We start from the raw sequence: 23,083 nt of genomic DNA, 5'->3' as shown, positions 1-23,083 counted from the left end.
TTCCTCCGCTGGAACCTGGGAATGGAATGCCTCCTCACCGTTCCGTTGGTTCTGCATCTGCGGGGATCTCCTGGCTGGGAGCCGGCATGTTGGATGCCGCCTCACGAGGACCCTCCAAGGCCTTGGATATCCCCTGCTCGGGTAACGCCATCGCCTCCGATGATGTCACAGATACGAAACACAGCTCCCGCTCGCCCTGGTGATTTGCACCACCATGGTGGCAGCACTTGGATGACACTCCGGCCGGAGCATCATGATGGAGCGCCCCTCTTCACTTTCCTTCGACGCCGCCTCCGACTCTCTGGATGGAGAAGATGACTGGCTCACCTTGGTAACGTTGGCGGCAGTTGGCGGCCCTCTGCCGGGGCTGTCATCTCTCCGGGTAAGTCTCTTAAACAACTCTGGGCAGGGACACACGGTTTCCTTGGAGCGTCCGCTCCCGATTCCGCAGTCCACACAATTAGCTCAGTAGCCAGTGCCTCCTCCCTCTAGTGGATCCTGGAGTACAGATACACTGTAGATGGGCGCGGTTTCGCTTTCGAGCCAAGCCACTCACAGAACATAGGCGTGGCTTTGCTTCGTGCCAAGCCCTGCACAATTTTGCAACAGAAAGCTAGCAACTCTGCAAACCTTGCCACGCAGTTCTCCCATTTTGTCGGGAACCGCTATTTCACCCGCTGGATTGCTAAAGCTCCTTTAAAACGGAGGTTCTGGTCTCCCGATCTTCGAGGGCCCCCCCTGGGATGCTACACATACATGGGCAGTTCTGATAACGCACACTGTGGCTCCCTGTGCTGGGGACCGCTAATAGTATTGCTGCAGCTCCTCAAATTGAGGTCCTGGCTTCTTGAAGGTCAAGAGCTCCTCCTCGGATGCTACCCACTCATACTGTGAACACTTGGATATTAAAGCTCCCCTTGACCGTACATCAGGGTGTAGCTTACTCTGCTTGGGTGGAGGGGTCTATGTTATAGATCCATTTAACGGGGAGTCTGGTCCTCAAGATCCCATAAAGTCCCCTGTGGACACTACACCCATGGGCCCTCTTAATTTGGCATAATAGGAGAGTACCTCCTTCTCTCGCTGCAGAAGCCTGTACTGGTAAAATAATCTCAGCAGCGCCTCCAAATGTAACCCATGTTCCCCCACCCTAAGGGAGAATTCCAGCGGTTACCTGGTGATGGTGCTACCTGTATGGCTCACAGGAGGCTCTGAGTATCCACGGTGGTAGTGGGGATAATCAGGACAGGCTTTAGGGATCTCTATAGCTTTTCACTCAGTGTTGCAGTGCCTCCATTTCCACAGGACCTATAGGAATAGGTGCAGTCCTCTGTGGAAAACACTCCCTCCCTGAAGAAACTGCAGCCTCAGGCAGGAGTATAAAACAAGCAATGGTTCTTTATTATTCCACCAGTACATCACAGAAGTATACAAACATGTACACTCTCTTGGTCCCTGGACTCCCCCCGGGCGTGAGGCCCCAAAGGTCAATCCCTGACTCCCATACTCCCTGGTGGAATATGGGGTAGCTGATGCCACTCACTGGAGGGAGGGATAGGAAGGTGAACCAGAGGACTAGGTCCACACTTCAAACTCTGCACAGACAGACCTAGCTTTAGGCTGCAGCCCCTTTGTACACATGGGAGGGTACTAGGTCTGAGCCCCTGATAGGGCAGTACTCAGGTCTTAGGCCCACCCCTCCCCTGTCACTCAAAGGAGTTGTTTACTGCAGGAGCAAGGAGCATTGTTTAACCCTAACACTGCCTGCGCTAGCACCAGGGCTTACTTGTTCGGTAGGGCAGATTAGTAGCCCAGGGGATACCTGGCTACACCAATAATGAATTTTGATGATTAAAGCAGCCCCTACCCTGCCCCCCAATCCACACACATATTTAGTTTTTATTTCAGTAGAACCAGGAAACCCATGGTGCTGAACCATTGGGTTACCAGCTCCGTGCACAATTGCTAGTAAAATGTACTTTTTTTGGTTGTTTTTCTTTAAAAAACAAAAAAATGCAAATATGGCTGTGATGTTACCAAAAACACAATGTCATCTGATGACTTCAGGGCTTTCTATTGGCTACCAGAGCGAGCCTCACCCCACGCCTATTTTGTGTCCACTGATCAAGTAATCTTGCCTGGTGGAGCAAACCCTTAGTTGCCCTGGACCTGGGGAGCAGGGATCTGTTCAGGGGTACACCTCGGTCCAGGCAAATAAAAAATTACCCACCTTCGCCTCCAAAAATACAACCGGCAGGTGGGACGGCTGCTTTAATGGCCACCAGATGTATGGTTATTTTTTTCAGCAATATGTTTTTATCTCTTATCTACTTTAAATAAAAAGATTACCATGGCAACATTATTAGATATAGATACACTTGGTAATGAGAAGAAAAATGAATTTCATGCAAAAATAAGCATGATTTGTGCAAATTTGTTCTAACAGTGTTTCATTTGTACCTAGACATTGAGCATAACACTATGCAGATGTGTTTGGGAGATTTAAATTAGGGGGGGAAAAAATAATTATATAACATTAAGCAAGTATTATAATATATATATATATATACACAGTATATATATATATATATATGTAATTATTACAACATCATCATCATTCTATCTGTTATAGGTGCATTAAATCCGTCTGGCATCTCTGGGAACTAAAACGTAAAGTAAATCATAACAGATGTCAGAGCAATTAGCCCAACTGCCAGGGGAACTCGCCAAGATGCAGGTACGACTGCAGAAATAATAGCCTGGCGTCCGGGTCATCTAACAGCCAATGAATGCCCTGCTACAATTTATTGATCATCGTCATTTCATTGGACAAAGTTAAACGATGCAGTGGAAAGTGGCCCTACTCACACTATTTCTACACGTGCCTGCACTGCATTGCAGAACTTTTCTGAAGCTAAAAGACAGCCCATGCAAACAGAACCAGTGATTTGTGTCATTAGATCAATGTCACTTTGGTGAACCTGGATATGATGGCCACTTACTGGCATACAAACCCAGGTGTACCAATATTTCCTTGAAGAATTTCTCAAAATAATATCATTGATTTTTTTTTTTTACATGGTTGTACATTACAGTAAATGTATTTTTAGTAAGCACAAGCTAAGCCTCATCTATTGTTGCTGGAATTCAGCAAGGTCATTGTCCCTAAGGGATATGTGTCCTGGCCAGAAAGTACAGTATCTGTGTTATTTGCTGTGTTTACTCTGCTGCACCTGATCTTCCCATGTGTCGCTCAGCCTGATTGCTAAACATGATTTTGAATGATGACTTGCTAACTTGGCCACTTGAAATGAACCAGGTAAACGTGATTTTGAACATCCATGGTGACTGAGGAGAGCAACGGATATAATTTAAGTCAGGAAGATAGCATTACAACTGGTTAAATGCACTTTAGGATAATAATAAGTATTCTTTCTTCCCTTTTTATGCACTTATCTAGGATTAGTAACTCTTCATAATATCATCTCTAGTCCAGAAATGCAACAGGAAGTAGAACCCGGATCAGCTGTTAAAAGTGACCCTGTTTGCAGAAAGGGGGGTGTATAATGCATTGTTGTGCTCAAACGCTTTGACTTTTAGGCAGCAAGGTTATTGGATACAGTACACAAGAATAATATCATTTACATGTCACATATTTGACACTTACCCACAATGTTTCATGTTTTGAGGTTTATCCATTCGCACGGCTAATTTGATTTTTAAATCATGATCCGGACAATTTTTGGACACGGCCATTTTATGCCATTCTGATTGTTTGGGGCTGTTAGGCGTAGGATGGAGAACAACCTAATGTTAGAAACAGAAACACTTTAGAAGGTAATAATATTTGGTTGAAGTATTGAAAGGGGTAATGTATTCAAGTCTCAATGGTGCAACACTGGTGTAACACTGCCATATACGGGAACCAAAACCCCAATCAGCACTGACATGTTCTCTGCTAAAAACTCATGTTATTGTTTGCATCCGTTGTACAGCAGACTAATACAAATAATAATCCTGTAAGATAAAAGCGCAAGTATAGTATGTTAAAATTCCCAAAATCATACTCACATACATTTTAAGGTCAAATGTGTCTCAGGAGGGTCAGTTACAACCATCCTTTACACAATGGTCCTTCCACCATCCAATAGCAAATCACAAATCCTATAAGATAAAAGTGCAATACACACCTGCAATGTTGTATACCAGGAGTGCTCAACTTCAGTCCCCAAGACCCCCAAACAGGTCAGCTTTTAAGGCTATCCCAGCTTCAGCACAGGTGGCTTAATCAGTGGCTCAGTCGAAGACAGAGAAGACTGTATGTGATAGCCTTAAAAGCTGACCGGTTGGCTGGGTCTTGAGGATTGGAGTTGAGCACTACTGGTGTAGACAATCTTTAATACATTTTAGTAGTGCTCACATATTAGTTTATTCGTTTTTCATTATTAAGCTTGGTTAACACGGTACAGATACCTCTACATCTACATATCTATATCTATATACTGTATATATCAGAAGAAGCCATTTCTAAGTATTGCATGCACAACTTTTATCGTTTCTTCACTCACAGGTCAAAGCTATACAGCCTACATTAAAGAACCTGAAAGTGCACCTACTCAAGTCTGGAGACTGGGTGATGGTTAAATCGTTTAAACAAAAACATGCATTGCAGCCCAGGTGGAAGTGCCCGTATCAAGTATTGCGTACAACAAATACAGCTGTCAAGGTGGCTGAGCTCACCTCGTGGGTCCATGTGTCTCATTGTAAAGTGGTCTCCCCCATCAAAGACATTTACACAAGTTTTTGACAAACCAAAATATTAAGAACTTAACATTTTCATACTGTTGCTGAATTGTTTTCTATTAACCTTACATTTTTTTTTCTATGTTTAACATTTCAGATACTAACACCTGTCTCAAGACTCTGATTGGAAACTTCTAAACAGATCAGTGGATCCTGGTTAGGTTACTATTAGGGGTTATTTGTGCTGTTATTTTTCTTTATCTGATAACTAAACGGAAGGGTTAAGAAAATGAAAGGGTTCCAGATTCTTATATACCTACGAGTGTTAGGACATCTGGGGATAGCAGAAGAAAGAAATGTGTTGCTAGACTTAGCACATAGGGTGGCCTGCAGTATTAATATTACATATTGCTATGTCTATGTACACATGCATTTAAGTGCTGCAGGGAGGATGAGTTATATACCCATACCTATCAATATTTAAGGCTATGTCAAGATCCAATGTCCTTACTACTATTTATTTAGAAAAATTGACCAGGTAGAAATATTTTTCAATAGGTTTTAACAAAATAGTCTCCTCGTATGTCTATTCAGAAGAGGCGTACACATTCAGAACAGAAACAGTTCAGGGCAGTAGTAGTGTCCCATCAGATAGGCCTTACATAGTTACATAGTGGATGATGCGTCCATCAAGTACAACCTATGCTAAATTTAGACACCAGATACTTTATCCTATATCTATACTTACAGTATATTGAGCCTTGATATGCTGCTGGCAGATAGAGGAGGGCTGTGTAAGACTATTGGGGCAGAATGTTGTACGTGGATTGAGGATAGGAGTATGGATGTAAGGAAGCACCTTGATAAGGTGAAAACTCTCCAGACGACTATAGAAAATATATGACGGGATGGTGATGCTAGGTCGAGTAGTGATTTCTTTGGTCTAAGTACATGGCTGGGATTTCTCAGAGCAGAAATTGCCAAGGACTGATTCTTATTGTTGTTTGTCTCTTTACTGTGTATGTCATCTTTGTGTCTTGTAAACTGCTACTTGCCAAGTGCCTCGGACCCTCCCCACAAATAATGGCCCCCCAAGAAGAAGTAACAGAACAATCCCCCTTGTACAAATCCTTGGGTGGTATAGCCCTTGCAAACTATCACAATATCACCAGGAATAAGGATGAATATCGGGATGAATATGATGATATATCCCTGGCTAAGAATCTGGAGAAGTGTATACGGAAAGAAGAAGCGCTAAGATCAACCATGGCTGAACTGGAATTTCAGAGACTAAGCAATGCTACCAACTCATTTTGGGTTACTTGTTTCAAGTATAAAAAGGGGGAACTGTGAAAGAATTATGGGCAGGAGGGCTATACAGAAGAAAGAGGGTCTGGGGTTACTGGTAATCCATTTGGTCTCTTCTGTTTTATCTGGACGTGTCATAAGTGTTTGTGGGTGAGGATGAGTTTTGCTGACAGCAGAAGTTCCAAGGCTGCGCCTGTGGCTTAACGCCCAGAATTATAGCGATACAATCTATCAGTACCCTGACGCACTTTGTTATTGTACCATTTCTGTATGAAAGAATGTGTGAGTGGGCAAGGTTTGCTCTGAGACTATTTCAGGACATCATGTGCTTCCTAAAGCAATTGAAACTTAACTTTGGTAAAAACAACTATTATGAGAGGGAGGTATTTTATGCTAACCAAGCTCAAATAAAACATATGTAGAGTTTATAGATTGTAATAGGGCAGTGCCGCCTTATCTTCTGTAACCAAGGCTATAAATACTGGAGTTGGCACTACCCCACCCCAGATAACGCTGAAGCTGCTTGCTAATGTGTGATCTCCTTGTGCACTCGCAATAAAGATTCCTTTATACTCACGTAACCCATCTGCAGTTCTTGGTGCCCTCAGAGGTACCCCAGAAAAGGCTGCAGTCACACCAGTGTTGTAGAAGATTTTAGTCCAATTCATGGGCTAAAGATTTATATATATATATATATATATATATATATATATATATATATATATATATATATATAGTCCTTGAAAGAATCAATGGCTGAGTTTTCATTGTCTTACCCTTCCAAGTTCTTTATCCTCTAAAGCCAAAACTCCAGTGCTTTCTGTGAACAGCTTCACTTTTACTGCAGGTAATGCATGTGTGGTGCTGAAGTCGCCTTGCGTTCCCCAGCTACAGAATGTTAAAGAACAAATAGTTTACCAAATAAGCATGTCATTGTATGGTAAGCAGAATATGGAACGGGTTAATATAAAATGACAATGTAGCACAAAAATGTGCTACAACTCTGTGACAAGAAATGTGTTAATTAACTCGCTAGTTAATCTAAACCAGATGTCTACACAATTGGAATGGTTGATCTGTGCTATGAAGTGCTAGGTGCAAGATGTTGCAAATCAGCAGCAACATACAGTAACATTTAGTTTTTTCAGTGTTCCAATTTTGGAAAAACAAGTCTTTTTGTTATTTAAGGTTTTTTTTTCATCTAGTAAAAGATCTGCAGTAGTACAGAAATAACCAAATAATGAGTTTGTATGGGTTAATAACACGGTATTAGTTGTTCCAAAGTACAGTATGGATTAAAAGTATTTTGTATGCAAATAATGTCCTAGCAAGTCCATTGGACCAAATCCTTTGTATGTATGTATAGTATGTATGTATGTATTTATGTCTGTATGTATGTCTTTATATATATACCGCTATTAATTAATGTACCTAGAGCTTCACAGCAGTAATACACGTGACAATCATATAAATAACAAATAACAAATAACAGATCATGGGAAGAAGTGCTTCAGACATAAAAGTAACATTTAGGAAAAGGAGTCCCTGCTCCGAAGAGCTTACAATCTATGATTGATACATCATACGTCTTCATTGATGTCTATCTGAGAAAATCTATCCCCAATAATGGAAACAATGGTATTGTCTGCCTTGGCAATGTGAGCCTCTACATGTATGACACGATAGACCTCCCATTATATGTACAGTACGTACTATAGCATTTTGCATTGGAGAATCTGAATGACTGGTTTTTGGCTGCTGTCCTGAACATCGTGTATTAACCGGCAAAGAAAGCCAAAGAACATTGTTTCCAGTCTTTGGGGTACAGGTTGACATTATCCGTAGGGACAAATGTGTTGAAATCTGCCAGATTTTAATTTTATTACCACATTCCTTTTACAGTATTCTCTCTTCCTAGGAAATATTTAGACCAGATACGGTTTCCGTATGCACAATAATTATCACCCAGTATGCAATGACACTCTAGAACATGCTTTATGCCAGGGGTAGGCCATTATTTTGGCTGGCGGGCCCCTTCACAAGCTTTCGGGCCCACACACACTTAATGTACATGCAGGAAATAAAGAATATATCATTGACATTAATTGAAAATGAGGTTAGATAAAAACAAATCATTGAGCAGACATTTATTCAATATATGCATTTACATATTGATGAGGACGTGAGAATCTCGCTCAATAGAAAGAATGAAAACGCTGAAGTACATGTGTACATGTATAAAACAACATTTGGTTAAATAAAATAAAATGAAAATTTGGTTAAATAAAAACCTGTCACAACGTAGGGCCCCGCACCACAGGTAGCGCTCGTGCACGGGGGGTGTGAGCAGACTGATGCCCTACCAGTGGGGGGCCGGATAGAATCATTTGGTGGGCCAGATGTGGCCCATGGGCCTTATTTTGCCCCCCCCCCCTCTGCTGTATCCCCACCCAGGACACCACATTTTATTAAAGCCATATGTGCAAAGTGATCACAAGATAAAAGAAATATGCTGATAATAGTAACTACTTTGTTAATTTGAGGCCACAACAGAGCTGAACATTTCCCCCAGAATATGCTGAACTTCCAAGTAAATAAAGAAATGTATTAAAGTAGCAATTTTGCGCAAAATAAATAAATATAAATATATTACAGGATTCGAACCTGGGGCTTCTCTGAATTCCAGCCGTGCTATTTTCCGCTCCGGGGGGCCCGCTGTTCGTGAGGTTCTTACAGTTTTAGGTGCCGATATACTTTCTGGTTATGCAAAAACGGCACCCACGGTCCAATAGGAAGTCACATCATCATTCACTCTGGCTTCCTATTGGCTCATGCTTTGAGGGCCATTTTGAATTCCTCAGAGGGAGAAGAGAACACCGGCACCTGAAACTAAGTATCTTGAGAACTGGAGGGTCTCCGCAGCTACAACTGCATACCTCAGCTGCAGAAAGCCCCCCTTACCTGCCGGGTCCACTATTAAAAATAAACCTCATTTTGAAAAATAAAAATAAACAAGCATGCCGATTTGTTTCTATAAATCCGTTGGGCGAGGAGAGATAAGATCAACTAGTTGCAGCCTGTGATACCGTACCTTTTAATTGTACTAGAGTTCTTCCTAGATTAAACTATACACTGCAAATAAAAATATCACTTGTGAGCACATTCACACGTCTTAGACAGGTCGCAGCGCTGCCCTTCCCCATTATCTCCTAGACCATGTGAGTGCGTAATGCTAAAGACCAAAACAGTGAGATGGGTAAACAAATGAATAACCGGATACTTGTGGGGGGACTTGTGTGCAAATCCTGGATGATGAGCTCACTAATGACTGACGCTAATGTGAACAGTAATACCAGGAAAATTGAGCATGATAACACCCTGGAATGTACCAAATGTCTTAATAAAGTCCTGAACAGGAAAACATGTAGCAAGCGGTTAACTCACTCGGAGTGCTGCAACGTCCATGCGATCCAAAGGTGAGGGGTCCCCCAGGTGGGGATTTCCTTTGCCCTTTTTTCCATGACCAATAAATAACTTTTTTATGGGATAAGCACCCTCCTTTCTACTACTTTCTGGATATCTGCAGTAGTGCTCTGCCAGTTTTCTTCCTTTCTACCCATTGTCTCCCAGCATACAGTGCTTCCACTGCAGCCAGGGATTCTGGGTGATGATATGCAAATGAGCACACTGCGTCACCTTAGACTTCTTATCCATTTTTACATGGAGCCCTATAAGCTTATAGTCTGCGGTATAAATATTATTTATTATTATTATTATTTAATGTGTAGATTAAACCAGCGGTGCGCAAACTGTGGGGCGCGACCCCCAGGGGGGGCGCGACCCCCAGGGGGGCGCGACACTGCCGACGGGGGGCGCGGGGTTTACAGAGGCCCCGCGCGCTTCCCGAAGGCACTTAAATTAAGTGCCGGGGGAGCTGCAGGGCCTCTGTAAACCTAACTTACCGTGGCTCCGGCGGCTTCCTCCCTGCGGCGCCATGGCAACGCGGCGTCAAAATGACGCTGCGAGGTCATGTGACGTCACGTTGCTATGGCAACGTGATGTCATTACGCCGGAGCGCGGGTAAGTTGGGGTTGGGGGGGGGCGCGGGAGCGAGGGGACAGCCGTCAGGGGGGCGCAGGGAAAAAAGTTTGCGCCCCCCTGGATTAAACTATGCTTTACAGAGCTTTTGAAACTTCACATGTCTCTTCTTCAAGTGTACAAAGCTAAAAGGTAATCAATTCAAATATTTACACCTATCTGTCAATGAAACACATTTGCTCGGCATAAAAACTAACCCTCCTATAGCAATAAAAAAAAAAGTTCGAAAAAGTGTTTTTTTTATTTTTTAACATCACTGCAGTATTGTATTTGGCTGTAAATATCATCTGGTGTGTGTCCCTCCTTGTTTCTGCCTTTTCTTAGCCCAGAGATGCTTTGTGATTGGCATATGCCTGCAAATATATGTAATTGAGCATTCGTTCCAATGTATAATAATAAGAACATAGGAGATATCATATTTTGCTCGGTTCTGTTCTCTTCTGGAAGACACGAAGCTCTATCAGCTGGAAGCAGTTCAACAGCTGGTGACTGCCAGAAATTGCATTTGATAAACAGCAGAAGCAGCTAGCTGAGTTGTTTATTGTGTTTCTTTTCTTCCCAGCATGGCAGCGGTGAACTTTACAACACACGACAAAGCCTTGAGCATGCAGGTAGCAATATGCATTCCATTTCCTTGGAGAATAAATGGTTGAGTTTTTATCAATGTTTCAATGCTGTTAAAGTGTTTAAGTTCTGGAACAGAAATAGCACCCCCCTACTTATCAAGGGAGACATTCCACTAGAACCAATGGTGTTTTATTGACTATATTAAATCCGGGGATACCTTTTGCACTAGTTTGCAGAAATGATCCTATTGAGGCGATTGTCACCATATGATACAGATTTTGGGAATTTTTAATAGGAGGAGTTATAATGGAGAAGTTACCGGACGCAGAGATTATAATGAGATGTATGAAACTCTGCGTCTCTGTGCACCAATTATGTATGCGCAGTATGTATGTATATCTTTATTTATAGTGAAATATAGTGATAAAAGGCGCTAACTACTTATAATGTGATAATAAAACGTATATATATACACAAGTGAGAAAAGTGAAATAAGTGAAATAAACTGTGTGCTCAATAACCAATATAATAATGCTAATAATGGTGACCCTGCTCAAAGCCTCTGGTGGGACCTGTTTCACGGGTTCCAGCATGTATAATATATCTCAGACAATCCAGGAGGAGCACATATGGGAAACATAAAAAGAAATAATACAAAATTTAAGTGCAGATGTATTAGTATAGAGATGTATGATGAGATGTAATCTTGGCTCTGTTGGTAAGCTTACTTACAAGATGTCAATAATATAAATGCGTTTTGCAGATAGGCTGCTACCCAGTGGATGATTGAGATGTGTGGAACTCCCTCTGCTTACGGCAGTTCACAAGGGCTGGGGGAAACGCGTTGAGTGGTGTTTTGGACCAGTGGGCGATCCGTAGTTCCACTACCCTCAGAGCCGTGACGTCACAGACACAGAAGGAAGCTCGGAGTGAAGCTGGGACGTCAAAGTGCAGGCGAAGGAGCTCCGGATTACCAAGGGGAGGCGGTGAGAGCTGCGGTGACCTCAGTACACACACATTGATTGTGTCAAAAGCATTTATTGTTTTTAGCACATTGTAAGTGCACATTTTATATACCCATATTTTATAAAGTTTTGTATACATCAGATCGCGCTTTGTTTTGCTGTCTCTCTCTCTCATATATAACACAACCATGTTGACGGGACAAGCCTAGAGGGAGTTCCACACATCTCAATCATCCACTGGGTAGCAGCCCTATCTGCAAAACGCATTTATATTATTGACATCTTGTAAGTAAGCTTACCACCAGAGCCAAGATTACATCTCATCATACATCTCTATACTAATACATCTGCACTTAAATTTTGTATTATTTCTTTTTATGTTTCCCATATGTGCTACTCCTGGATTGTCTGAGATATATCTTTATTTATACACAGATTCCCAACAAGCTGAGAAACCCCAACCATATCTTTATTTATATAGCGCCATCCAGGTACATAGCACGTCACAGCAGTAATACACGTGACGTAATAATATAACACATAACGGGATTAAGCGCTTCAGACATGACATTAACAATAAGAAAAGTACAGAGACAGGAGGGCGTTCTGGTGTCTGCATGTGGCCAACGTCAGCGCATATTAGATGTGTAGTATCAGCCACGGAGCTACCCATATGCTTAGCTAAAGAGGGATGGATCTAAAAGGTAGAGGGAGAGGGTGCCAGTCAGACATTGAGGGGAAGGACCAGGAGCGGGGCTGGACAGGGGGGCGAGGTGGAAATTGCCCCCCCCCCGCGTTGGTTCTATTTGGATGAATGCGGGCCGCTCTCTGCCCTGCCTTTCACCATTATCACCCAGCACACAGCGCTTCCACTGCAGCAAAGGATTCTGGGAAATGACATGCAAATGAGCACACAGTGCCACCTTTTGCTTCAAAACCATATAACATGGTCCCCTGTAAGCTTATGCTTGCTGCATTTCACAGCTTTGAACACAGCCAGGGTTAAGATGCATAGCCAGTAAACCCACCCACAGACAGCCGTTTCGACCTTAATACGTCTCATCCGTGTGGGGTTGGTTATGCAAAGCCAGTATAACCGACCCCACACTGAGGCTGGAAAGCTTGTAACATTTCAACTACTTGTTGGCCCAATAAAAGGTATCATACCCCCTGCTCACCCTCCCTCCTGTGTTATTACATAGACCAGGAGCGGCCCACTCCAGTCCTCGAGGACCACCAACAGGTCAGGTTTGAAGGATATTCCGGCTTCAGCACAGGTGGCTCAATAAGTGAGCCACGGATTGAGCCACCTGTGCTGAAGCAGGGATATCCTTAAAACCTGACCTGCTGGTGGCTCTTGAGGACTGGAGTTGGCCGCCCCTCACCGTGCAGTGACTGGCTTGTTAATTTCCACTTTGGTGCTGTCATTTCTGTTTACTATGAAAAGCCTCTTATTTGATGAAGCATTGTCAGACCATATGCTACCCACAAATGCTGCTAACTAAAAAAACAAACAAGTATTTTCATCACTTTTTTTTACAGAACAAAGAACTTGCCACAGTATTTAGTACTCCTTCCTTAATGACATCAGGAACACATTGTCAATTACAGTAATTCACAAAGAAGCACGAGTTAGAAATGTAACAAAGTAGCACGTGGCATCTTTAGTAAAAGTCATGGTCATATAATGATAAACATAAGCCCACAATGAACTCCACAGAAACAGGATTTATATTCTATACGACACCGTTTATATGCACAGGGAGTTCAGTTAATATTGACAATAACATTAGCTTTTAGAGGTAAGGGAGAGGCTCTGTCCTCCTCCTCGTTTATGATTGTCTGGGCACGCATGAGCAGTATTCACCCCTGAAAGATGTAATAAAATTGCAGTAGCACAAACTCATTGCAGTATCTAATCCACTTGATCTAGTTGTTAAAAAAATCTAATTAAATTATTCTGCTTCACCAATATCTGAGTCACACTGAATGCCGATTTTTATTTTATTAACACAGGTTACCTGCAATAAAGCGATTGTATAAACATTTTCTTTGTATATTGCATATGGACTGTTTATTTTGTCTTGTAGTCATGAGCAAACCTTGGTGAATTCTTTTTGGGCTCAAAATTGGTTTGGGCTGGACGGTTCCTGCAGCCAACTATTAGACAGTTTATCGGGTCTATGGGGGTTATTCATTAAACTGCAATAGTGCCAACCGATTGTAAGAAATTAATCTGAATGTGAATAGTTTGACAAACTCTTTTTAGAGGTTCAGCATCAGAAATGTGAAGTTTGCAAGTAAATAATTGCTTAAGCGAACAGCTGCTATGTTCACAAGCTACACTGGTTATGTAGCAGCCAGCAAATGTCGCCTCATTTGGGTTTCTTGGGGAAACCTTTCACCTGCTGTGAAGGTCCCAATTATTCCGCTGTCGATTTTGCCCATCACAAACCACACGGTGTCGATGACTCGGCATGTTACAGGTACACCTCACCCACAAAATAAATAACTATATTTCCAACGTTACTGAATCTAAATCAAGAGTGGCCAACTCAAGTCCTCAAGAGCCACCGACAGATCAGGGCTTCAGGATATCCCTTCTTCAGCACGGGTGGCTCAGTCTTAGTGTGAGTCACCTGTGCTGAAGCAGGGATATCCTGAAAACCTGACCGGTTGGTGGCCCTTGACGACTGGAGTTCTCCACCCCTGCTCTAAATAAAATGGATGGTCTTCTAGTAGCTGGTATTATTTATTATTATTTAGAACAAATTGAGTTACCAGGAAGTAATACAGTGAGAGTTACCTCTCGTTTTCAAGTATGTCTGGGGTATTTGGCCTCAGCCTCCCTGTTAATAGCCTCGGTTATGAATGACTAAGTGGATAATATCACCTGTGGATAACTTATTTATTTCTTTTTACACTGCCCGCAACAAATGTAAACCAACACAGTATCAGTCACATAACGTACATTACCGTTGTTCATTAACTCACCGCAGAGCTGAAAGAGTGATTGCGTTATGAGTGAAAAAATGGCTTTGGGCCTATTCAGAACTCTCATAACTCATCACGGCCGATAAAAAATGACAGTGCCAAACAGGAAACTAAATGGTGCAGGCAATTAGGCATGGGTAATTTGTCTTCTCTTAGTGCTGGCTTTTAATTGTTTGAGCACACTGCTGTGCATTTAAAACATTGAAGCTTGCGCTTTGTCATTCCCTCGATACACAATTCTTGCCAAGAACTGGCAGGTGTCCTCGCGCTGGGTCGTGGGAGCAGGAGAAGCGGGCAAGATGGCAGCAGGTATGGAAAGCCAATGGACCTCTTGTGCTACTCCACAGCTTGAACTCATCGAACAGGAGTTTCATAGCAACGCAACCCCAGATTTCTGGCATTTCATGGAAAACGTAATCGCCATATGGGATAAAAAAACAAAATGTAAAAAAAGATCTGAGCAGCACATACGCCAATGAAGTATAAGTTAATTGCAGCAAAGTGCCACTTCCTGGAAGACTAAAGTAATGGAAACTAACTAATGTCACTTAAAGATCAAAGCCTTATGGCAATGAGTGGGTGCTGCAGAAGAAAGAGCACTTTTGGCTCATCGTATATTTCAAGACCAACAGATCAGTATAGTTTGAAGTGTACTGCTGAGCCCTTTAAAAGGGATTACACATACAGTATATGCCGGTAAGCACTTTTAACATCTTCGGTGCTATTAGGACTCTCCTAATTGCTTTTTGACCCATCAACATAATGTAGGTCTTTTTTTTTCAACTAAAAGGGTTAGGTCAGGAGTAGCCAACTCCAGGCCTCAAGGGCCATCAACAGGTCAGGTTTTCAGGATATCCTTGCTTCAGCACAAGAGGGTCACACTTACTGGGACACTGATTGAGCCACCTGTCCTGACGCAGGGATATCCTGAAAACCTGACCTGTTGGTGGCCCTTGAAGACTGGAGTTGGCTACTCCTGATCTGAACCTTTTAGTTATAAAAAAAAAAAAAAAGATCGGGGTAGCCAACTCCAGGCCTCAAGGGCTACCAACAGGTCAGGTTTTCAGGATATCCCTCCGCCAAAACAGTTGGCTCAATCAGTGGCTCACTCTTCGATTGAGCCACCTGTGCTGATGCAGGGATATCCTGAAAACCTGACCTGTTGATGGCCCTTGAGCACTGGAGCTGGCTTCTCCTGGGTTAGATCTATCAGCTCCATGTCACCCCGATTTCAGTCATATTACTTTTACTTGAATACATAAAAAGTCAGACGTGCTCTGTATTGTCCACAAGAGGGAGCTGGTATAATATACATACATTTAGTGAACATATTTAAGCAGCAATGCAAGTTGGAGGAAACATACGACTAACCCAGGGGTGGGTGCGCAAACAGGGGGGGGCCCCCCCCAGGGGCCACTTAAATTAAATGCCGTAGAAGCGGCGAAGGCCACTGTAAACTTGACTTACCTCGACTCAAACGGCTTCTGGAGACGCGTCGCCATGGCAACACGGCATCATGACACCCAGAACGCCGGAGGCGAGGTAAGGGGGGGTGGGCGGAGAGGGGGACAGCCGGCAGTGGGGCGCAGGGGGGAAATATTGTGCTCCCCTGGACTAACCCAATAAAGTACAACAAACACCATAATCCAAGTGAAAGAATGATTGATGCTGGTGTTTGTAGAATTCGCTGTATGCTGCTATTATTGCACATTTCTGGATGAAGATACGAATAAGAAATACAGCTGTTAAATGCTCCTACTGTATGTAATGCATTTGAAATAACCAGCTCATGTCCTATGCAGTGCATAGAGAGTTAAAATACCTATAGAACGCCCCAAACTACTTGAATGTAATCACTAATACAACCTTTTTTAACACTGCCCAACACATGCCCTTAGAAAGCTCTTCTTATCACTGGATTAACTTCTACACACTTCCTAGAGTAAGAAGACATTCCAATATGGACAAATCATATTACTTTAATACCACTTTGTATGGACAAAAAAAATCTGTCACAACTCCTTCTGTAAGATCTCCATCCTTCTGCCTAAACTCCCATGCTCCAACATCCTTCTTCCATGCATGGGAACACCTCTCTCTCTGGTCCTTGAGCATGCAGTGATGGCCGCCGTCCCACATCCCTAACATTAGGCCGGGGCCATGGTAAAAAATACCGCGCTGAGCCGCGCTGACGCTCACGCTCTCCTGCTCAAGCAGGAGCTTTTTTTGTGTCCTGGCATAAGTGTCAACGACCGTGCTTGTGAGGCAGGTGGGAGGCGGGGCGGGAGGCCGGGCTGGCGCGCCACGTCACGGCGCACACGTCACGGAGTGCCATTGCCTTTTGCCGGTCACGTGACCGGCCCCCGGCGCGAAAAATTTTATGAATCTGCCGGCTGCAATTCCACACGCCTCCGCACGCCTGCGGAAGTGTCTACCAAAGCCCCACACATGCCGGATGCAGGAGGTAAGTTTCCTGGCTCAGCGCGGCTCAGCGCTGTATTTTGTACCATGGCCCCGGCCTACGGTTGTATCCTTGTATATTGCAATCTTTGGCAACAAAAACAGTCTTAATAAACTACTCTTAAAAGTGTGTGATTTTGTGACTGGAGTTTTAAAGTTAGAAAACAGAACTATCTTAAACTGCAGCAAAATATACAAATGAAACAACTACAAATCAATATCACGATGTTATCTTTTCCATACATGCAAAATGGGTAGAACGTTGACTGGATTTTTAACCCATAAATCATATCTATCACATACATTCTGTGCTACATCAGGTGTGCGCAAGCTTTTCAGCCTGCGCCCCCCTGCCTGCTCGGCTCCGGAGTCAAATGACGCCGCGGGGTCATGTGACATCACGTTGCCGTGGCGACATGACGTCACGTGACCACGCCGCATCATTTGCTGCCGGGTTGCCATGGAGACGCATCGCTGGAAGCCAGGGTAAGTAAAGTTACAGAGGCCTCGTCGCCGTCGCCTCGCATTTAATTTAAATGCCTTCGGGGAAACGCGGGGCCTATATAAATGCTGCGCCCCCCCCTAGAAAATCCCACGCCGACCCCCTATATATTACCTAGTTAGTGACATAAGTGTATCAGTAGAAAAGTAAGGCATTTATCAATTTAATCCTGATTCACTAAGCTGTTTTCATGCATGATTTAGCGTTTTCTTTTGAAATTTATTGGTAACAAATGACAGTTTGCAATAAATTGTAATCTGATGATGTTAGTAAGTGCACGGAACCGTCAAATGGTTCTTCCGCTACTTGATAAATTGACTCCATTTTCTTGGGGCAGATGTTAGAGCCCTGGTGTGAAATATGCTGCATTATTACATTCAGCCTCGAATGTTTTACATGGTTTTAAAGCAGCAAAACATGTGGAATCTTATGTGTTTAAAAAAAAAATTTGTATTAGATAATACTTACTACATTTTTTTAAATTATTTTTAAATCTTAATGCCATTTTTAACGCGTTTTAAAGAATCCTTTGATTTCTGCTTTTGGCCCACTCCCAAGCAAGATCTTTGTAACACTTTCCTGTTTGTAATAATTTGTTGCCACTGTTCCCAACAGTTTGAGCTGTAAACTGTAACAATAGATAATGTTACCATAGTGATATAAGGATACATTGTAGCTGCTGAGTTACACTGACTGAAGCAGCCATTATGTTAGTCCCACAACCAGGATTCTGACAGATTTATAATAGGAGCTCCAAACAATTGCCAGTTTAGGTAAGAATGTAGAATTATACATTCTGCTTTACATATAGAAATAAGAAAAAAAAGAAAGGGGGGGGGGGAGAATATAGTATCACTGCACTAAATAGCGGAACAGGCTGCAGAAAACATTTCTCTTGAAGAAACAAATGATGGTGTATTGCAATTATCCCTGGGAGGCCATACGGGTCACCGTGGAGTAAATCCCCAACTGTGGACAGACGGTGAGCGCAGATTACAGGTTTATAAAGCTGATGAGGAAGGAATTTGTGTTGGTCCCTAAGAGGCGTATGGAAAGGGTGGAACATCAGGTCAAGAAATATTTTCCTCTCCATAAATGAGATACTGGCGAGCTGCTTACATTTCTCACGCTGCCCGAGGTCCAAAATATTAAAATGTACAGTACATGAAGCTGGAGAAAAGACTTACAATCCAACATTACTATAAAAAGGCATGACGTTAAAAAGGCGCATGTCTCATCTGACATTCCCCTACTTCAGAAGGGTTTAACCCCTTAACTGCTAGAAGGGAAAAATTAGCGGAAAGCTTAGCTGACAGCCAAAGAGAAGAGACTACAGTCAAACACCTTTTTTTGCATTTCTATAGTTAAGTTCACTGTTAAATGTTAATATTTGGTATAACCTAACAGTGCATTATCTGCCTCTTTAAATCCCAATCATTTTTGGTGGTGTTAGAACAAAGGGGGAATGTCAAAGAGTGTAACTACATGTATTTAACAGGTCCCCAAACCAGAACCTTCATTCAACCCATTGTCATATTTCATAAAGTGGTTAAGTTGCATACATGGATTCTGGGAAGTCACATGCAAATCTGTATATTAAAAACAGAGAGAACTGCAGCGTTAGTGCCAGTCACAGCTACATTTTAATAATTGGGTGCATATTGGTAGAAAATTTAAATTCACCGGGAAAATAGCATATACCGGTATATATTTTTTTAGGTATTTTTGAATATTTGCTAATTCGTTAAAGTAAAAAAAAAATTAAGGTTTTTTTTTATTATTTGAATACTCAAAAATGTTTCCAAAATCAGAAAGAACGTGAATCAAATTTCATCAAATTCACCAATCTACTTCCTATCAACATGCATTATAAATAAATTACATGTCTCCAACACTAGATGGCATTATTTGCCTTGAGATATCAAAATGACTTTTGCCTTGGTACCACTGAATATCTTAACGAGCAAAGCTTGAGAGCCAAAGTGTTTGTGACTGTAATATATTTGCCAAATGTGTTGCAACTTGAAGTAACGTTGTGATAAAGCTACTTTTTTTTCCTCCATAAAATGAATCTTCATGTTCCATTGAAAAACAAACAAAGAGGCTCTGCATAGTTTTATTGTATTTTCCTCAGTTTTTTTTTATTTGCAAAGCACATATTATCCTTTGTTTGGCAAATATTTAACTTGCAAACAGCCTTTTATCTATGTGCAGAAAAGGTTTCTTGTCCAAACTGGCAGTCAGCCATCTTGGATTAAGAATTCTGATGATTCCCTTTTGAAAGCTACACATAGGGTTGCTCCGTTACAATGTTACAATTTGCCTGTTACAATCTTAGAGAGTTTTTAATACTAGTCCAAGATTGAATATTACAGTGTTGTATACAGGGGAGTTTTCAGACTGCCCCAATAGCTAAAACTTATTCAATGGTCAACTGCAAATGATGCGACTGATATTTTAAATGCAAAATCATTGACTCCTACAAAATCAACGTACATTTTCTTAGAGCACCAGTTGCTATTATACTTGGTGTCACGTTAATGTCATGAGATATTATGTATTTTAATCAATCTGGTGCTTTAGGGGTTAAATACAGGTACAGGTTGGTTTTAAAAATACAATATATTGCTGGTCTTCAAAGAGGACATAATTGAGGGGGCCTATCACGGGACGGCCCACTAAACTTGACATATGTGTTGTTTAGAAGGTCACAATTTAAGGAAAGTTATGAGTGTATTTTATATACTGAGGCAAAACGTAAACGCTGTTTGGAAGAAATCACGTGTATGGCCCAAAGCACGCCTCTGTGGAAATCTGATTTTTAGATTACCTTGCTAAGACCTATGTAATATTTTTTCCCCATTGAAACACCATAAGTCCATCCCTGTCGTAAATCAGCAGCTAGGTTGACGATTTTACGACAGAGAAAAAAAAACCTCCTAAAAAAAGAGGTTTTATTTTTTGCCTCAATATATAAAGACACTCATAACTTAATTTCTCTAATACTTAGACACACGTGAGTCATGATGATAGATTCAGGTGTTTAAGACGGATTTAACCAGACTAATTTTGAGCATCTTGCTCCTAAATTTGAGTGATAAAGTGATTTCTGTCCTTGGCACCTCTTACCCATGCAGTGTGTGGTATGGTTTGATTTGTATAATCGCAATGGTGACGGATATGTACCTCCTATTATACAAAGTAGACGCCATCAAGAAATTCTTATTTTAAATAAAGTCCTCCAGCTTCACAGAGAGAGGTAACACACAGGTCACGCCTTACTTGGAGGACTTAAAAACATTCCTGAGATACCCCTTGTGAGTTTCCTTTGAGGCTAACAGCCTTATATCTGGCTATCGTTTATGGCCTTCTAAATAACATATTCCCTTTACCTTCCCCTCCCCCCCCCCCCCCCCATTCCATTAAGCCCTCTTTGTGTATCAGCACAGACCCGGGAAGGGTCTTGGCCTGTCATAAACCCAATATATTCTATTTAAAGACAAACGGTAACCACATTAACCCCTGAAGCATCAAATTGATTAAAATACATAATATCTCATGATATTATCGTGCCATTGGCTTTTCCTTTTTTCTTTTGTGTGTGCTGGAGACACTATTTATTCCTATGAAAAAGAGGACAGAGCTGTTACTTGAAGATTGAGCGATACCATTATAAAGTTAATCAGCTTGTGGGTGAAGTAAATTGTTAATATTTCCTGAAGCCCTGGCTTTGTAGCTCTTTGGCAAACACATCTCCTGTTGAATTAAGTCCTCCCAACTCCTGACTATGATGGATGTAAATGAATCCAAAACATTACTCAGTACTTTTTTTTTTTTTTTTAACGAAATAAAGAACATTTTTGTTCACACCTACATGACGTTGCAGAAATTTCTTTCTGTTATTTTTACATCTGCCGTGAAAATGGAAAAAGTACTAGGTCACTTATTAATGAGTTAGACAATTTACAATAGTTGTAAATGACTGGAAAACCACTTTATATTTTTGTTAACCACTTTTTTTGAATCCTGTATAATGTTTTTTTCGCTTTATTTTTACATAGCAGAAGGGACCCCACTGTTGGTAAAGTGGCTGAAGATGATAATGAAGAGCTCAGAGTGACAGATGTGTCATTTTTACGGAAACATTCCTCATATACATTAAACTTCCTTATTAATTAGGAGGTTCTTTTACGTTTGATAAGGGTATTACTTGTTTACTAGGGATGTGCAAAATTTTCGCTGCATATTGCGAACCATGCGAAATTGACCCTTAGTTTTATGCAGAACATTTTGCAATCTGTATGTAGCGCTCTCTTTGGGGACTACTAGTTCTATAAGGAGTTGAATGCTTTAAGTGGTTAACTGTGTCTGCTCACTCAAGTTGCGCCCCTCCCCATCATGTGATATATGATGACAATGCTAGGGTATATATAGCCTCTCTGTATTTTCTAGAAGCAGGTTCTTCGGAGTTCTTACTGGGGTCCTCACGGGACCGTATTTAGGCATAGGCCTAATCGGCCCGGGCCCAGGATGGCAAATTTCAGGGCAGGGCAACAAATTTCGGGGAGCCGGTGCTGCAGTTAGAGGCCCTGCTCTCTTCCAAACAACAATTGAACTGATTGCCGGGGGAGAGCATGGGACCTCTGTAAAGGTCTCTTACCTCCGTCTGCAGTGTCTTCCATGACATCACATGGCGTGCCGTTGTCATGGAAACGCGTTGCCATATGATATCGGGACAATGCAATAGGAGGAGGCCAGGGCTGCAAAAAGGTAAGTGCCTACGGGCGCCAAAATTCTAAAACCGGCCCTGGCTCCTCACGGTGAGTCCTGCAAATAGGTTTGTGTGTTTAGCAATATAGATATTAAGATTTGTCCTGTCACCCTTTGCTGTTTTCAGTTAGTAACGCCCCTCTAAGATAGAGCCTGTTGGAGGAACCGGGACCTTAAGGTTTAGGAGAGGAATGCCACTTGTCCTGGTCTCATGGGTTTGCCCATACCACAGCCTGACCACCACTGTCCTCATCGGGTTGCAGATACTGCAGCCTGTATTCATATAAAAGATGCCCTTGCTGCATCATAGTCTCCCTGCAAGCAGTGCCCACTATGTCCTTTATGATGGGACCTCAAGTTATGCACCTTCCCTGAATAGGAGTGAGAACTACGAGGGGATGAAGTCTTGAAAGTATTGTTTGCCACGAGTTTCTATGAAGTACCATGAATGTTAATACCTATGGAGTGCTTTAGACGGCTGTCAATAAAGCTTCTTATTGTTTTATAAAAGTTCCTGGCGCTCATCTCTTTTCTTTACTGTCATCCATGCCCCCAGCCTGCCCCTTCCAAGCACTGCCAATGTGTATAGTTAATCTGATGTGACCTCCTGTACAGCCGGGTAAGAAGGTTTGCACATAGATCGGGCAATTATGCCACATTTTGCTAATCATGATTT

General features: G+C 42.1%; 1 protein-coding gene across 36 annotated transcripts in view; it reads right to left on the bottom strand.

Annotated features, from left to right (window-relative positions):
* CADPS (calcium dependent secretion activator) overlaps nt 1-23,083 on the bottom strand; it is a 312,099-nt gene that overhangs the window by 135,766 nt on the left and 153,250 nt on the right. For all 36 annotated transcript variants that reach the window (XM_075574751.1, XM_075574755.1, XM_075574740.1 and 33 more), the window contains exons 7-8: nt 6,828-6,939; nt 3,668-3,807 (exon numbers count right to left, since the gene is read on the bottom strand). In XM_075574751.1, coding sequence (XP_075430866.1) covers nt 3,668-3,807; nt 6,828-6,939 — 252 coding nt within the window. The remainder of the gene's footprint in view (nt 1-3,667; nt 3,808-6,827; nt 6,940-23,083) is intronic.

Source organism: Ascaphus truei, chromosome 17 (assembly GCF_040206685.1).
Source record: "Ascaphus truei isolate aAscTru1 chromosome 17, aAscTru1.hap1, whole genome shotgun sequence".
NCBI lineage: Eukaryota > Metazoa > Chordata > Amphibia > Anura > Ascaphidae > Ascaphus > Ascaphus truei.
Note: the sequence above shows the minus strand (reverse complement) of the source record. Positions and strands in the feature narration are given on the sequence as shown.